This window comes from Anabrus simplex, chromosome 2 (genome assembly GCF_040414725.1).
Source record: "Anabrus simplex isolate iqAnaSimp1 chromosome 2, ASM4041472v1, whole genome shotgun sequence".
NCBI lineage: Eukaryota > Metazoa > Arthropoda > Insecta > Orthoptera > Tettigoniidae > Anabrus > Anabrus simplex.
Window position 1 is genome coordinate 928286486 of NC_090266.1, and position 14273 is coordinate 928300758.

The 14273-nt window shown below is 38.0% G+C and overlaps 1 protein-coding gene across 1 annotated transcript in view; it reads right to left on the reverse strand.

The window, feature by feature from the left end:
- The window catches only part of ebo (ellipsoid body open), a 515097-nt gene that overhangs the window by 439204 nt on the left and 61620 nt on the right, over positions 1–14273 (reverse strand). Inside the window, exon 2 of the mRNA XM_067141696.2 lies at positions 11768–11971. Within this exon, the coding sequence (XP_066997797.2) occupies positions 11768–11971 (204 nt within the window). The remainder of the gene's footprint in view (positions 1–11767; positions 11972–14273) is intronic.

Here is a 14273-nt window from a genome sequence, read left to right on the forward strand (position 1 = left end):
TATGGATGTCCGATAGCAATCATGCGTTAACACCAACCGGGCGAGTGAGGAGGCCTGAAGTGGGACTAACATGCAGCTGGATCAAGACCGCATGGGCGCGCATTCCAACAATCTAGTGTCCAAAAGCTTTAAGAAATGTGGAATTTCAAATTCAGTGGACAGTAGTGAGGACGACTATTTGTGGAATGATGCCAGTGACGAAAGTTCTATGGTGAAACTTCAGATGACAATGGTGAATTGTGATTGATCTGAGTATTGGATCGATTTTATTTAAGATTTTTGTGATGATTTAATTAATTGTAAGCTGTTTGAATTTATATTTGTGGTATATTTGAACAAAATTAAATAGGTATGCAAGTTATATGATTTTTTTATTTTTTTCCGTATTTTCCCGTCTCAAATTTAGGGTGCGGGTCTTATTCGGTGGCGGGTGGTATTCAGGATTATACGGTAATTAAAGTACAGCCTCATCATCTGCCTGGTGTGAAAATGGGAAACCAAGGAACCCTGTCTTCACAGCTGCCGTCAGTGGAGTTTGAACCCACTATCTCCTGAATGCAAGCTCAGAGCTGTGCACCCCTAACTGCACGGCCAACTTGCTCGGTTGAACATGGTTACATTTGTAAGATAATAACATACCTTGTGAGTCCACTCTTTTTCCTGATCAATCAGGAGCATTTACACACACTGAGAACTTCACCTTGTTGCCAAAAGGAAACAGCATAAATTTGATCATATCTGGTAAACTTTAAATGCAAAACTATCTACTGAAATGGAAGGCAGGGAAAATATACACAAAAGTAACAAAAGAAAAAATCAAGTAGCGAATATTTAAGAATAACTTGAATATCGTATTTAAGAGGTCTGCTTATTCAATACATATACAGGGTGAACTTTAATAAAACCGACAAACTGCAGGGACTTATTCCTGACTGGAAATGGAGGAAAAAATGTCCTATGAAAATGCGTCCAGAAATGCATCGCTGTGGCAGTAGGGGGCACGGACGAATGAAATTTTCTCCGACTACTTGCAATGTGTTTCTTCTGTTGCAGATAGTGTGATTGAAGCAGCGTACTGTTGGAAGCAGAATGGTCCGGTATTCATGTCGGGAACAATACCGGGATGGTATTTGCGTACGGCCAAGTCAATGGAAACTGTCGAGAGGCAGCACGGCTATACCAAAACAAGTACCCTCACAGACACCAACCACATCACACCATGTTTCAAGCCATTTTTGGGCATTTGTGTGATCATGGGTCCTTCAGACAGACAAACGTGCAGGGAGGCGGCGGATTGTGCGTACACCGGGTCTGGAGGAACAGGTTCTATAGGACATCGAGACGAACCATAGTATGAGTTCCAGGCAAGTGGCCCGCCAACAGGGTGTAAGCCAGACTATGATTATGAGTATCCTGCATGACAACCATTATTATCCCTATCACCTGCGAGTGCAAGGATTATCAGCAGCGGATTTCCCTCTACGGAAAGGATTATGTCGATGGTTTTTGCACCAGGCCATCACAGTTATGGGATTTCTGTCATCTCTTTACCGATGAAGCAACCTTTACCAGAAATGGCATCGTCAATCTGCATAATCGTCATCTGTGGGCTACAGAAAATCCCCGGGGAATGGTTGAAGCGTCTCACCAGCATTGGTTCAGCATCAATGTTTGGGCAGGGATTCTTGGCGACCACAAACTTAGACCAGTTATTATTTCAGAACGCCTCAACAGAGGAACGTACCTGGATTTCCTGCAGAATACTCTGCCTGGATTTCTTGAGAATGTGCCTTTGCAAATAAGACAAGTTATGTGGTTTCTGCATGATGGAACACCACCCCACTTCCGCATTACAGTTCGCCAACACCTCAAGAACATCTTCCCCAGGCACTGGATAGGACACGGAAGCCCTGTTGCATGGTCTCCTTGATCACCGGACTTAAATCCCCTGGATTTTTACCCCTGGGGACATCTGAAAAGCGTTGTGTATGCTTCACCAGTTCCTGATGTGCAGACCCTTCAACAGCGTGTTCACGATGCCTGTGGCGCTATTCGGCAAGAGGCTGGAATGTGCGAAAGAGTGAGGCAATCCATGATACGAATTCTGAACGCGTGCACTGCAGCCCATGGAGGCCACTTTGAACATCTGCTGTGACGTGGATGCGATTCAGCTATGCTATTTGCTTTACGTCGCACTGACACAGATAGGTCTTATGGCAATGATGGGATAGGAAAGGCCTAGGAATTGGAGGGAAGCACCCGTGGCCTTAATTAAGGTAGGACATTTGCCTGGTGTGAAAATGGGAAACCACGGAAAACCATCTTCAGGGCCGCCGACAGTGGGGCTCGAAGCCACTATCTCCCGATTACTGGATACTGGCCGCACTTAAGCGACTGGAGCTATTGAGCTTGGTGATTTAGCTATGTACTGTGTTCCGGGACTATTTGTTGCCATTGCACGCCGTCCATTTCCGGACACATGTTTGTAGGACATTTTTTCCTCCATTTCCAGTCAGGAATCAGTCCCTGCAGACAGATCAAGAAAGGATAAGTCATTCACTACCCTAGTCTATCTTATCTCTTGAAAGTCCTACTGTGAAAGCTGGCAAATTAGTCGAACACTTTGATAAGTTGGAGATTTTTTGTTATTTACTTCAGAAAACTAAAGCTGAACAACTGTAATAAACATACTTCATTTCATATCTGCAGACAGTTTTCCAATAGTATCACACATTGTAACAAATACAGTAGAAGTCTGTTATAGCGAGAATTCATAACGGCGAAAAATGTACTTGCTATGACAGATTGTCGTTATATCCAATTTTTTGTAAAAGACGGGGGAAAATTCCTACACAGTAACATCAGTATGAAACGGCAATCAGTTTTTCAAAACTTGCATTTTCGTGGATGATATCTACACTACGGCTTGCTCATTTGTTATTTTTCGAAGTCGGAAACTACGTGAAAGTGTATGTTTAATTTCATTTTGAAAAAAATTATAGTATCACTTCAGTGGCCTCTGTGGCAAACATTCCAGTTTCCCTATTCAAACATCGTCACCTAAACTAACTTAACCGCACGATATGTATCATGAAAACGCATTTCAAGCGCACATAGAGAAATGATAACCTCCTCACTACAAATTTACATGGGAACAGCCTTTCCAAAATTTAACGAGACATGAGAAAATATAAACTATCCTCTGAATCAGTGATGTACTCTGCCATATCTTGAGGTGTATCCCATTCTTACTTAATTTCAGTACACAACATTAAAAATTAAGCGATTGTTTACTTCAGTGTTTATTTCTAACGAGGTAACAACTGCTATTGGCAACATTATTTGTGCATTTGTTAAGAAAACATGTTATCCTCTTTCGTTTTGAATTTTCTTTTAGAATACAGCAGTCGACGGGCATTAAGAAATCAACTGCGACATCGCCTTAGAATGTCGACGAGAGAGCTCGCAAGCGTGCATAGCAAGAAAAACGATACAATACCGAAGATGACTGACCGCATTTTGTGGCAAATGTTTCAGTTTTCTTATTCAAACAGTGTCACCTAACCTAACTTAACCGTATTATACTGTATGTATCATGAAAACATATTCCAAGCGCCAGTAGAGAAATGATAACATTCTCACTATAAATTTAGATGGGAATAGCCTTACCAAAATTTTTAACCAGACGTGAGAAAATATAATCTAACCTCAGAAATCAGCAATACGCTCTGCCATATCTTGAGATGTACCGCATTCTTACTTAATTTCAGCATATGCCATTAAAAATTAAGCCATCATTTACTTAGCCCTTATCTATATATATAAAATAACTTGTCCTGACTGACTGACTGACAGATTCATCATCACCGAGCCAAAACTACTGGACATAAAGAAATGAAACTTTGGGGATACATTCATATTAAGGTGTAGGTTCTCGCTAAGAGAGGATTTTTGGATATTCCGTAGCTAAGGGGGTGAAAAGGGGGGTGAAATTTTAAAATTAGTGTATCTATATCTCAAAACTTTGAAAGTTTACAGATGCAAATATTGGTATTTAGAATCTTCATTAAAAATAAAGAAACACGTATTTGTTTTCGGAAAATTCCAATAGGAGGGGTGAAAAGGGGTGAAAAAAGAGTTGAATGCCTTTCATGAGGATACTTATATCTCAGAAACTGAAGATATTACAGACCTGAAAATTAGTGTTTGGGAACTCCTTTAAAAATAAAGAAACGTGTATTTTTTGTTTTTGGAAAATCCAATTAATGGGAGGGTGTGAAAAGGGGGTGAATTTTTAAAATGAGTGTGTATATATCTCAAAACCTTTAAAGTGTAAAGATGTAAAAATTGGTATTTAGAATCCCCTTTAAAAATAAAGAAACACACATTTTTTTGTTTTTGGAAATTCCCAATAGGAGGGGTGAAAAAGGGGTTGAATGCCTTAAATGAGGATACTTATATCTCAGAAACAGAAGATATTACAGACCTGAAAATTAGTATTTGGGATCTCCTTTGAAAATAAAGAAACACGTAACTTTTTGTTTTTGGAAAATCTAATTAATGGGGGTTAAACAGGAGTGACAAATTGGGGTGGATTTTTAGAAAGACTATATCTACAGTATATCTCAGAAACGTAAAATGTTACAGACGTAAAAATTATCGTTCTACGTTGCGATTTTATTTGACGTAAATAAATATCACGAGAACACGTTCACTTCCTTATTAAAATTACTTTATTTACACTGTACGTCACAACACACAATTGTACACAGTAGCAAATGACACTATATACAATACTCAATAGTGGAGTACCCTGAAGTCGATTCTGACAAGTACAGATATCAACAACACTGATGCGCGCACTATAACATACTCTCTCTTGAATTCCCCGCCTCACTCACTCACTCACAAGTCCAATGATCTGACTCCACCTCGGAGCCCAACACTCATTCCCAGTCCATCACTTGCCTGAGTCCCAAGAACCAAGATCTGCGAACTTAGGCCCGGCTGTATAAAGACATCTGACTGAGGATCAATTAAGAACTTAGTTCTGAAAATGAACCGAGATTACGACTTCATCGCGTTGTATAAAACTGAACTCGGTTTACACATGTGTAGTTCAAATGTAATCGGAGTTCAAAAAAGTGGACGTGGCAACACCGCAAAACAAATGAAATACGAAATAACTTGGCCCTTTGGATAATACATAAATGGCGGGATTGACCTGGCCGTGACTGTGAACAAATGAAATACGAAACTGCTGTGACTGTCGAAGAAGAAGAAGAAGAAGAAGAAATAAAATTGAAATCTCGCAAAGTAAACATGGAAGGAAATTCAAAGGAGCGTTCTGCGAATTTCACACCGAAATAAAAGGACGGTCTGGTGGATATTGTACTATCGAGGTACAAACATATACCGGTAATAGAAAATAAAAGAACCGATATGGTGACATCAAAGTTGAAAGAGAAAGCCGTTGACTTGTCAATTTAAAGAGATCTCCAACAACCATTTGAAAACTTCTTGTAGCATAAAACATACACATGGGTGACAGGGGATAATTTCTTTGAGTAGGTTTTTGTAGTGTGTCCCTTAACTTCAGTTCCAATCGTTCCTCAACATCTTTCGAGAAACGAAATCTCATTTTGAACATTTGATCACTCATTTCAATCATCGGATTCCGTCTGTACCGAAAGATGCGAGGAGTTCATCGTAAAATCAACTCTTCTTCATCAGACGAAAAGTCATAATAATCTGACATCCCTGCTAAAGAAAATATATATATATATTACACAGTTGCTTTGTTTTGTAAACTTGAAACATAATTTAAAATAATTCATTATTGAAGCAGTATCATAAAACTAAGTAACAACAACATGTTGGTATGGCAATAGGCTATTGTTTATATGATATTCACATAACCTCACTTCTGAAAAAATCGAGCGATCTTTAGCAATATTATTTAACTACTAGCATTCAAGATATTTATAACTCATCTCGATATTATTAAGGCGCGGTATTCTTACGCAGATACGATACAAGGAAACACTTCTCAAGTCTTCAGGGCTAGTTCAGTGTTTAATATGAACGATAATGATCTAGGTTCAAGGAGATTAACCGACGAATATTCGCCAGTCAAATCTGAACTTAGATCGAGACGAGATGATCTTAGATTAGCGTTTATACAACGGAAAATCTAAGTTCAACTTGACTGGAAGCCATTTTTCCTCGTTAAACTCAGATCAAATGTTTCATACAACCGGGCCTTAGAACTGAGAACTGACTTCACTGACTGCCAGCTCGATATTTATACTACTCGAGCAACCATCTAGAATGATTGACTTCTGGAAGAGTTCTTACAAAACTCTAATGAAACACACTCGAAACATTGATCAACCAGCTAGTCAAATGGGAACTCGAATGTTCTTTCAATATTTAAAAATGTACATGGAAATATCTACAACATTCGTAATGTCTCTACATGTATCTTGATAATAAAATCTTACAGTAAGTTTCCAGAACCCTTCATATATACCAAATTATAGTACAATAAGTCTAACATACAAACATTATGGAATTTTCTACCGCTTTCGACTCTACAGATTTTGAGGTTAAACAATACACAATACGTATTTAAGGTTATACAATTTTATACTACATATTTACAGGGAAATCATATATTAATCATATTTAACATTTAATAAAAGATAATTTAGCCTTCTCTAAATTATAATTAAAATATATTAAACATAATAATTGAAGGTTTTACACCAATTACGATGTCGTACCTACGACAAAATTGGCATTTGGAATCTCCTGTAATAGTAAAGAAACATAGGTGATTTGTTTTAGGAAACTCCACTTAAAGGGAACTAAAAAGAGGGGTGAAATTTTTTTTTTTCTTGCTAGGGGCTTTACGTCGCACCGACACAGATAGGTCTTATGGCGACGATGGGATAGGAAAGGCCTAGGAGTTGGAAGGAAACGGCCGTGGCCTTAATTAAGGTACAGCCCCAGCATTTGCCTGGTGTGAAAATGGGAAACCACAGAAAACCATTTTCAGGGCTGCCGATAGTGGGATTCGAACCTACTATCTCCCGGATGCAAGCTCACAGCCGCGCGCCTCTACACGCACGGCCAACTCGCCCGGTGGGGTGAAATTTAAAAATGAGCATTTCTACAGTATATCTCAAAAACATAACATGTTACCGAAGTGAAAAATAGTATTTTTTTATCTCTGTTGAAAATAAAGAAACATGTATTTTTTTGTTTTCTGGAAAACCACTTGGGTGGGGGGTAAAAGTGACTGAAAATGGGGTTGAATTCTTTTAATTAGGATACTGATATCTCAAAAGCTGAAGATGTTACAGACGTGAAATTTGGTATATGGAATTTCCTTTAAAAATAAAGGAATACGTATTTTTTTTTTTGTTTCGGAAATCCACCTAAAGGGAGGAGGGAAATTAAAAAATTAGTTGAATTATTTGTATGAGGATACTAATATCTCAAAAATGAAATATTTTGCGTGAAAATTGGTATTTGGAATCTGCTTTAAAATTAAACAAACACGTATTCTCGGAAAATCTAATGAAAAGGGGGGGGGGAGGTGAAAAATTGAAAAATTAATTGAAATAATTGTATGAGGATACTTACATCTAATAAAAACTAAAGTTGTTACAGACATAAAAATTGATATCCTTTAAAAACAAAGAAAAAAAGCATTTTTGGGCGAAATCATTTTGGGGGACAGGGTGAAAAGGAGTTGAATTCCTTTATGTGGACACATATCTCAAAAACTGAAGATGTTAGAGTCATGATAATTGGTATTTAGAAGATCCTTTACTATTAAAGAAACAAGTATTTTTAAAGGGAAATTCACTTAAGTGAGCGGGGGAGTGTGAAAGGAAGTGAAAAAAAGTGAATTCTTTTTATGGGGATACTTATATCTCAGAACTGAAGGTAACAGACGTGAACATTGGTATTTGGAATCTCCTTTAAACGTAAGGAAACACGCCTCCTTTTTTGGTGGGGGGGCGGGGTGTGTAAATCAACTTAACGGCAGTGGGGTGATAAAGGAGTTGAGACAAATTGATTTTACTGCTCATAATGTACTTATTCTGATCATAAACTGATCATTTTTAATCTTTCCTATGTTCGTTTTCAAGAACCATCTTTTCCTTTGGAGTACATACAGTAAAGTTAGATTACAGCAGATTCTCCTGGCATATAAATAAAAATTTAAACACATTTGAAATAAACTATATGAATGATATTGACCGTGCAATTGTTCACCTCTATAATAAGGTCAATAATTCACGGAAGTATATCATATGTGTCGCCAGAAATCTCACGCACTTGCCTACGTGCGACGATGGTGCTGGTCACATTGTCAGCAATGACAATGGTAGAGGATGTAATTTACCGCCAAGTAGCGGTCTTGCATCTTGCTGTGGGTTCCAGACCTTCAATAATAATAATAATAATAATAATAATAACAATAATAAATGTTCTGGACCGTCGTTAAAATGTGCGGACCGCGCTGAAAACGGGTCCTGGCCGGGTAATGACTACGACTGCAGTCCGGCCGCGGGTTCAGTACCGCCAAGGCACCCACGACGATACACGCCGGATCTCCTCAAGGATTTGATCCATATTAAAATGCTTATAGGAAAAGATGGCAAAGATTTTGGGTCCCAACTGGCCGGGTGGAATACCTGGACCTATTCCGGGAAGTACGAAATAGACTACTGTAAAGAAAGATTGAAAAATGGGAGAAACTTTGCCGTAATCTCTCAGAAAACGAGTCAGATCACGAATTTTGGCAGATTCTCTCCGAAAACGAGTTAGATCGCGAATTTCGGCAGATTATATATAAAACGTTAAGCATTCAATTATAAATTTCATTATAATACCGTAGCGAAGCACGGGTATCTTGCTAGTTTCTAATAAGTTAAATACTGCTTTCTAAAAGAATGTTTTTTGAGAGTCCACCTTTTCAATACATTATGTTTTTTATTCATTTACATATATTTTTTTTACGTTATTGTTGTGTCTTAAGCGGGACAGGTTTCACCTTTTTTTTAGGCATCTTCAGCTGCTGTTCCTAATACCTAAGATCAAAATAGCCAGGATCTTAGGTTTTATTTAATAATAAAATACTTAAAATGGTTAACATGACATGAATTATTTTAACAAAAAAATATTTATACGTGTATTATAAGTTCTGTAGAAACATCTAGCTGATGTGAATTGTTACGACTAGTGAATTGTGTTTACATGTACTATATATAAAAACATTTAACTTGGATATAATTGTTCTGTCTAAAAAAGTGCGAGTTTACAATTATTATTATTATTATTATACATTTGATAAAAACATAATTGTTATGCTTTAAAAACTTGTGATGACATTGGTTTGTTTGGGTTATTTAGTCTGTAATATCCAATGTGTGTGCTCTCACTGTAATCTTCATGGACTTGAGTGTCACCTTGGGAATAAAATTTGGTAGCATTTTCGTAAGATATTGTGTAATCCGTTGTCTGAATGTTGCTTTATGGTGATTAAAATTATGTAAAATCTTGCCACCTGTCGCTGTGTGGGTTTGAAGAGGGGACTTCTCAAGGTCGTTGTGACATTTATTGTGGTCTTGTTGCTTCTTTTAAGGGTTGATATTGGTGGATAGAGAGTCTGTAAAAAAAAAAAAGTGTCTTACTTGTAAAGTTTGTGTGAACTGAAGTATAAAGGGGATGTTAAGCGGGCTCTTACTCACCCCCTTGCCTCCCTTGCAGCTGGCTTACTCTTGTGACAGCTTCTGTCCAACTGGTGATGGACAATTCTGTGCGCCTCATGTTGAATCTGTGTGTGTTACGTGGAGGGGTATGGGTTGGGAAGGGGTGGGCAGATGAGGTATTGGCTGTTCTCTTTCAGAAAGATATATGTTGCTCAATACAGACCCAATGATGAGATTTATAACTTATAATAAGGAATACTGCTATCAACCATGTTATTTACGTATGTTAGGAAACCATGTCTTCTTTCATTTCTAATTTTCTTTACGGAACACCAGTTGACGGGTATTACTAATAGACTCTGACATCGTCTTCGATTGTCGACGAGAGAGCTCGCAAGTGCACATAGCTTGTGGCAAGCGCTTCAGTTTTCTTATTCAAACAGCTTCACTTAACTTGACCGCGTATGTACCATGAAAACATACGGTATATCAAGCGCCAGTAGAAAAGTTATAACCTTCTAGCTATAAATTTAAATGGAAATAGCCTTACCGAATTTTTACCAGATGCAAGAAAATATAACCTAAATCAGTGATGCGCTCTGCCATATCTTGAGGTGCATCCTATTCTTACTTAATTTCAGTACATGACATTAAAAATTAAGCGATCATTTACTTCAGCCTTTATTTCTAACGAGTTAACAACTGTTATAGACAAAGTTATTTACGCATTTATTACACAAACATGTTCTCCTTTTTCTTTTCTGATTTTCTTCACGAAACAGCAGTTGATGAGTATTACTAATCGACTTTGACATCGCCTTCGAATGTCTATGAGAGAGCTTGCAAGTGCACATAGCGAGAAAATGATACTGTACCGAAGAGGATCGATCGTATTTTGTGGCAAACATTTCAGTTTTCTTATTCAAACAGAGTCACCTATCCTAACTTAACCATACAATATGTATCATGAAAACATATTTCAAGCGCCAGTAGAGAAATAACTTTTTCGCTATAAATTTACATGATAATAGTCCTTCTGAAATTTAACCAGACGCGAGAAAATATGAAACCAACCTCTCAAATCAATGATGCACTTTGCCATATCTTGAGGTGTATCCCATTCTTACTTAATTGCAGTATTTAGCATTAAAATTAAGCCACTGTAATTTCAGCTTTTATTTTTCAGATTTAACAACTGCTATCGAACACGCTATTTACGCATTTATTACGAAAACATGTTCTCCTCTTCCATTTTGAATTTTCATTACGGATTGGTAGTCGACAAGCATTATTAATCGACTCCGACCTCGACTTCGAATGTCGACAGGGAGCTCGCTAGTGGACATAGCGAGAAACGATACCGAAGATGATCGATCGCATGCAATATAATGGCGGGGTGCATAAATGTCAGCAAAGGAAAACATTGCGCAAGCTTAATCGCTCGTAATAATGGATGCATCAGTGATAGGGTTCTCGCTGTAACCGAAGGATAATACACAGTTTAATATAGAAATTTTGAAAGGGCAGGTAAAAACTGTCGTTATAATGGGGTTCTCGTTATATGCTGTACTCGTTACAGCAAACTTCTACTGTATACAAAATGCACACGATGTTCTGATTTTTTATCAGCACTAATAGCAGGAAGCAAAACAGAGATAAAGACAACTAAATTTCGAACCACAGGGAACAAAAGCGACAGTGGGCCCAAATAAGTTCTTGCTCCCCCCCCGGCTCCATGGGGTCAGAACGGCCCTATCGCCAACACTGCATCTTAACAATTAACATTAACGCTTTGTCAATATGATATAAAAATTATACTTGTGCAAGAGAAATCCCAATACCTAGCTTTAATTACCGTAACATTAGGAGTAGCATGATAACCAATTAACAAGAGCGACAGTGCAATGAATGTTACTCTCCCTGCACAGTGTTGTTAATGTTACTCACTTCAAGGCATATTCACAGTTATGGGAAATATTTCTTCTGTATCAGAAATAATTATTACCAAGAAATAGGAATATATAACAATGAGCACTCACCTCAAGTTGGGTAAGACAGTACATCAACACGTACTGGTTGTTCGAATTCGATATAAAATATAAAGATGCTTTCCATGCTGTAGGTAGTTCTGTGAAATTCTGCAAAATAGATTCTATCTCTCGTTTCCTCAGATTGCTGGAAGATGAATCGTAAAATTCATTCATCAAACTTTCGAGGGCTGCAAGCTCCCCTGCAACAGATGCCTGGAAAGAAAAATAATAATGAACATCAGGAATATGAAACCTCAAGGATAAAATAGGCTAGTAGCTTAACATCACACTAATACATCAAAGGTTTTCAGTGATGCAATGATGGGAAAGAGCTAGGATTGGGAAGGTAGCAGTTTTGGCCTACATTAAGGTACAGTCCCATCATTTGCCTGGTGTGAAAATGGGAATACCATCTTCAGGATTGCCGCCAGTGAGATTTGAACCCACTACCACCCAAATGCAAGCTCACAGCTAACCATGCGGCCAACTTGCAGAGAAAAAATAGATTACCCAGTATTTCATTAAATAAGCCAAGCTGATCTTGTATTGGCTGCCTGAAACACCATTACAATAATGCGCTCAAATTACTGGTATTAAATTATGAAAAATCTGCCCAAGTTTATAAATGAAGTAAAAGAAAAAATAATGTATGTTTACCATCATTTAATTTCCTTTGCTGGTGGGACCTAGTGTTTACAGTGCACTATGTCTTCTGGTATGGGCTAGATCAATTTTGTTACTTTCATTGATCTGTCTCAGCTTTATCCGTTAGTGAGGTATGAGTGGTGCTAGTAATGCCATTCCCTACGCAGCCAGTCCCCGCTATGAATGGTGTGAAAATGTTGCTCATAGGGTCGGTTGGTGCATGTACATCAGTGGGCTTGGCAGACTGATATGAAATGGCAACTTCTGGCTCGGTGAGGAAAGCAACGGGGAACTACCTCACTCCTCATTTCCCTAGTACGCCTCTTCAGTGATGCCTAGACCATCTATGACAGCTGATGGCTAAGCTGTTGAGGATCCAACCAGCCTTCGGGCTGAGGACTAAACAAACAAACATACATACCGTCACTTAAACTCCAAAAAACTTAATAGATGTTTGGGTACTAGAATATTGCCCTGGATGAGATATCAAAAGGCAAGGTTGGCAGTATATGATGAATTTTCAGGTTATGTTCTATAAAGAAAGGATTCATATTTGAAGATGCCAAGGTGCTGGCACTTTTCCCTCTAGTAGTTAATTTATGTACTGTTGCTCTATTCTCTGACCCATTCAGCCCAGCTAGAGCCAATTTCCTTCCATTTGAAAATTATTTCCATGTCCAATAAATTGAAGAGGTCACCTACTCATTTACAACACTATTAAAGAAATATCTAGATGAACAATCATTTAGAGACTTTAATTGAACAATCTTGATTGACATGTTTTAGGATTTCCAATATGCCAACACAAGCATAAAACGCTTTCAATCCATCCCTACTTTCACAAATTATCAAATTCTATCACTACACTCACACTGCTGAATCTGACAATCTATGGTATATACTGTATAACACTGTTCACAAGTCAACATTGCTCAATCAGGGTGAAAGCTTATTGTATTTACAGATATTTTATTGATAAACTGGAAATAATAATAATAATAATAATAATAATAATAATAATAATAATAATAATAATAATAATAATAATAATAATAATAATAATAATAATAATTGCTTTACATCCCAATAACTACATTTTATGGTTTTCGGAGACGCCGAGGTGCCAGAATTTAGTAAATCTACTGACACGAGGCTGACGTATCTGAGCACCTTCAAATACCACCGGACTGAGCCAGGATCGAACCTGCCAAGTAGTCAGAAGGCCACCCTGGCAAGAAACAAAAATATAAGAAGTGAGAATTATTTCATGTACATGCATATGCTCTCATATGGCGGGTGGATATCCATAATGAGACATGGTCAAAATAGGAATGAACATGTTGGATGAGGCTACGAGCATGAATAAGCCTAGATGGCTGGGGCGATGTTATGATTGATTGTGTGTGGCATGGTGCAGGTCTTTCTACTCGGTGCCCATGGGCGAACTAGAAGTAAGGGTGTGATTATGATAATAAGGTAGAGAGAGGATGAAACCTGGTGTGGACACACAGCCAACTTCCGTCCAATGCCACCAACAGGGCTGTTCGAGACTTAACTCCTCCATCTAACGGATGAACCACCATCAACAGCGCCATATGCCTTCACTCCATAAGAACACTGCAAAGAGGTTCAGAAATGAATTCAGAAATTGCATACACTACCTCTCATACCCTGCCAGCCAACATTCCGATGGACAAAATATTTTCCACCAATAGGACTCAAACTAACTAATAATGGTGTCAGACCCTGTATACTTGATGCCGTAACGATCATCGCCACAAGATGGGCTGGCTATCTAATGCGAAATGAGGACAGAAGATTACCAATGAAACTAATTGCAAAGTATAAAAGAAGTCAAGAGAGGCAGCGT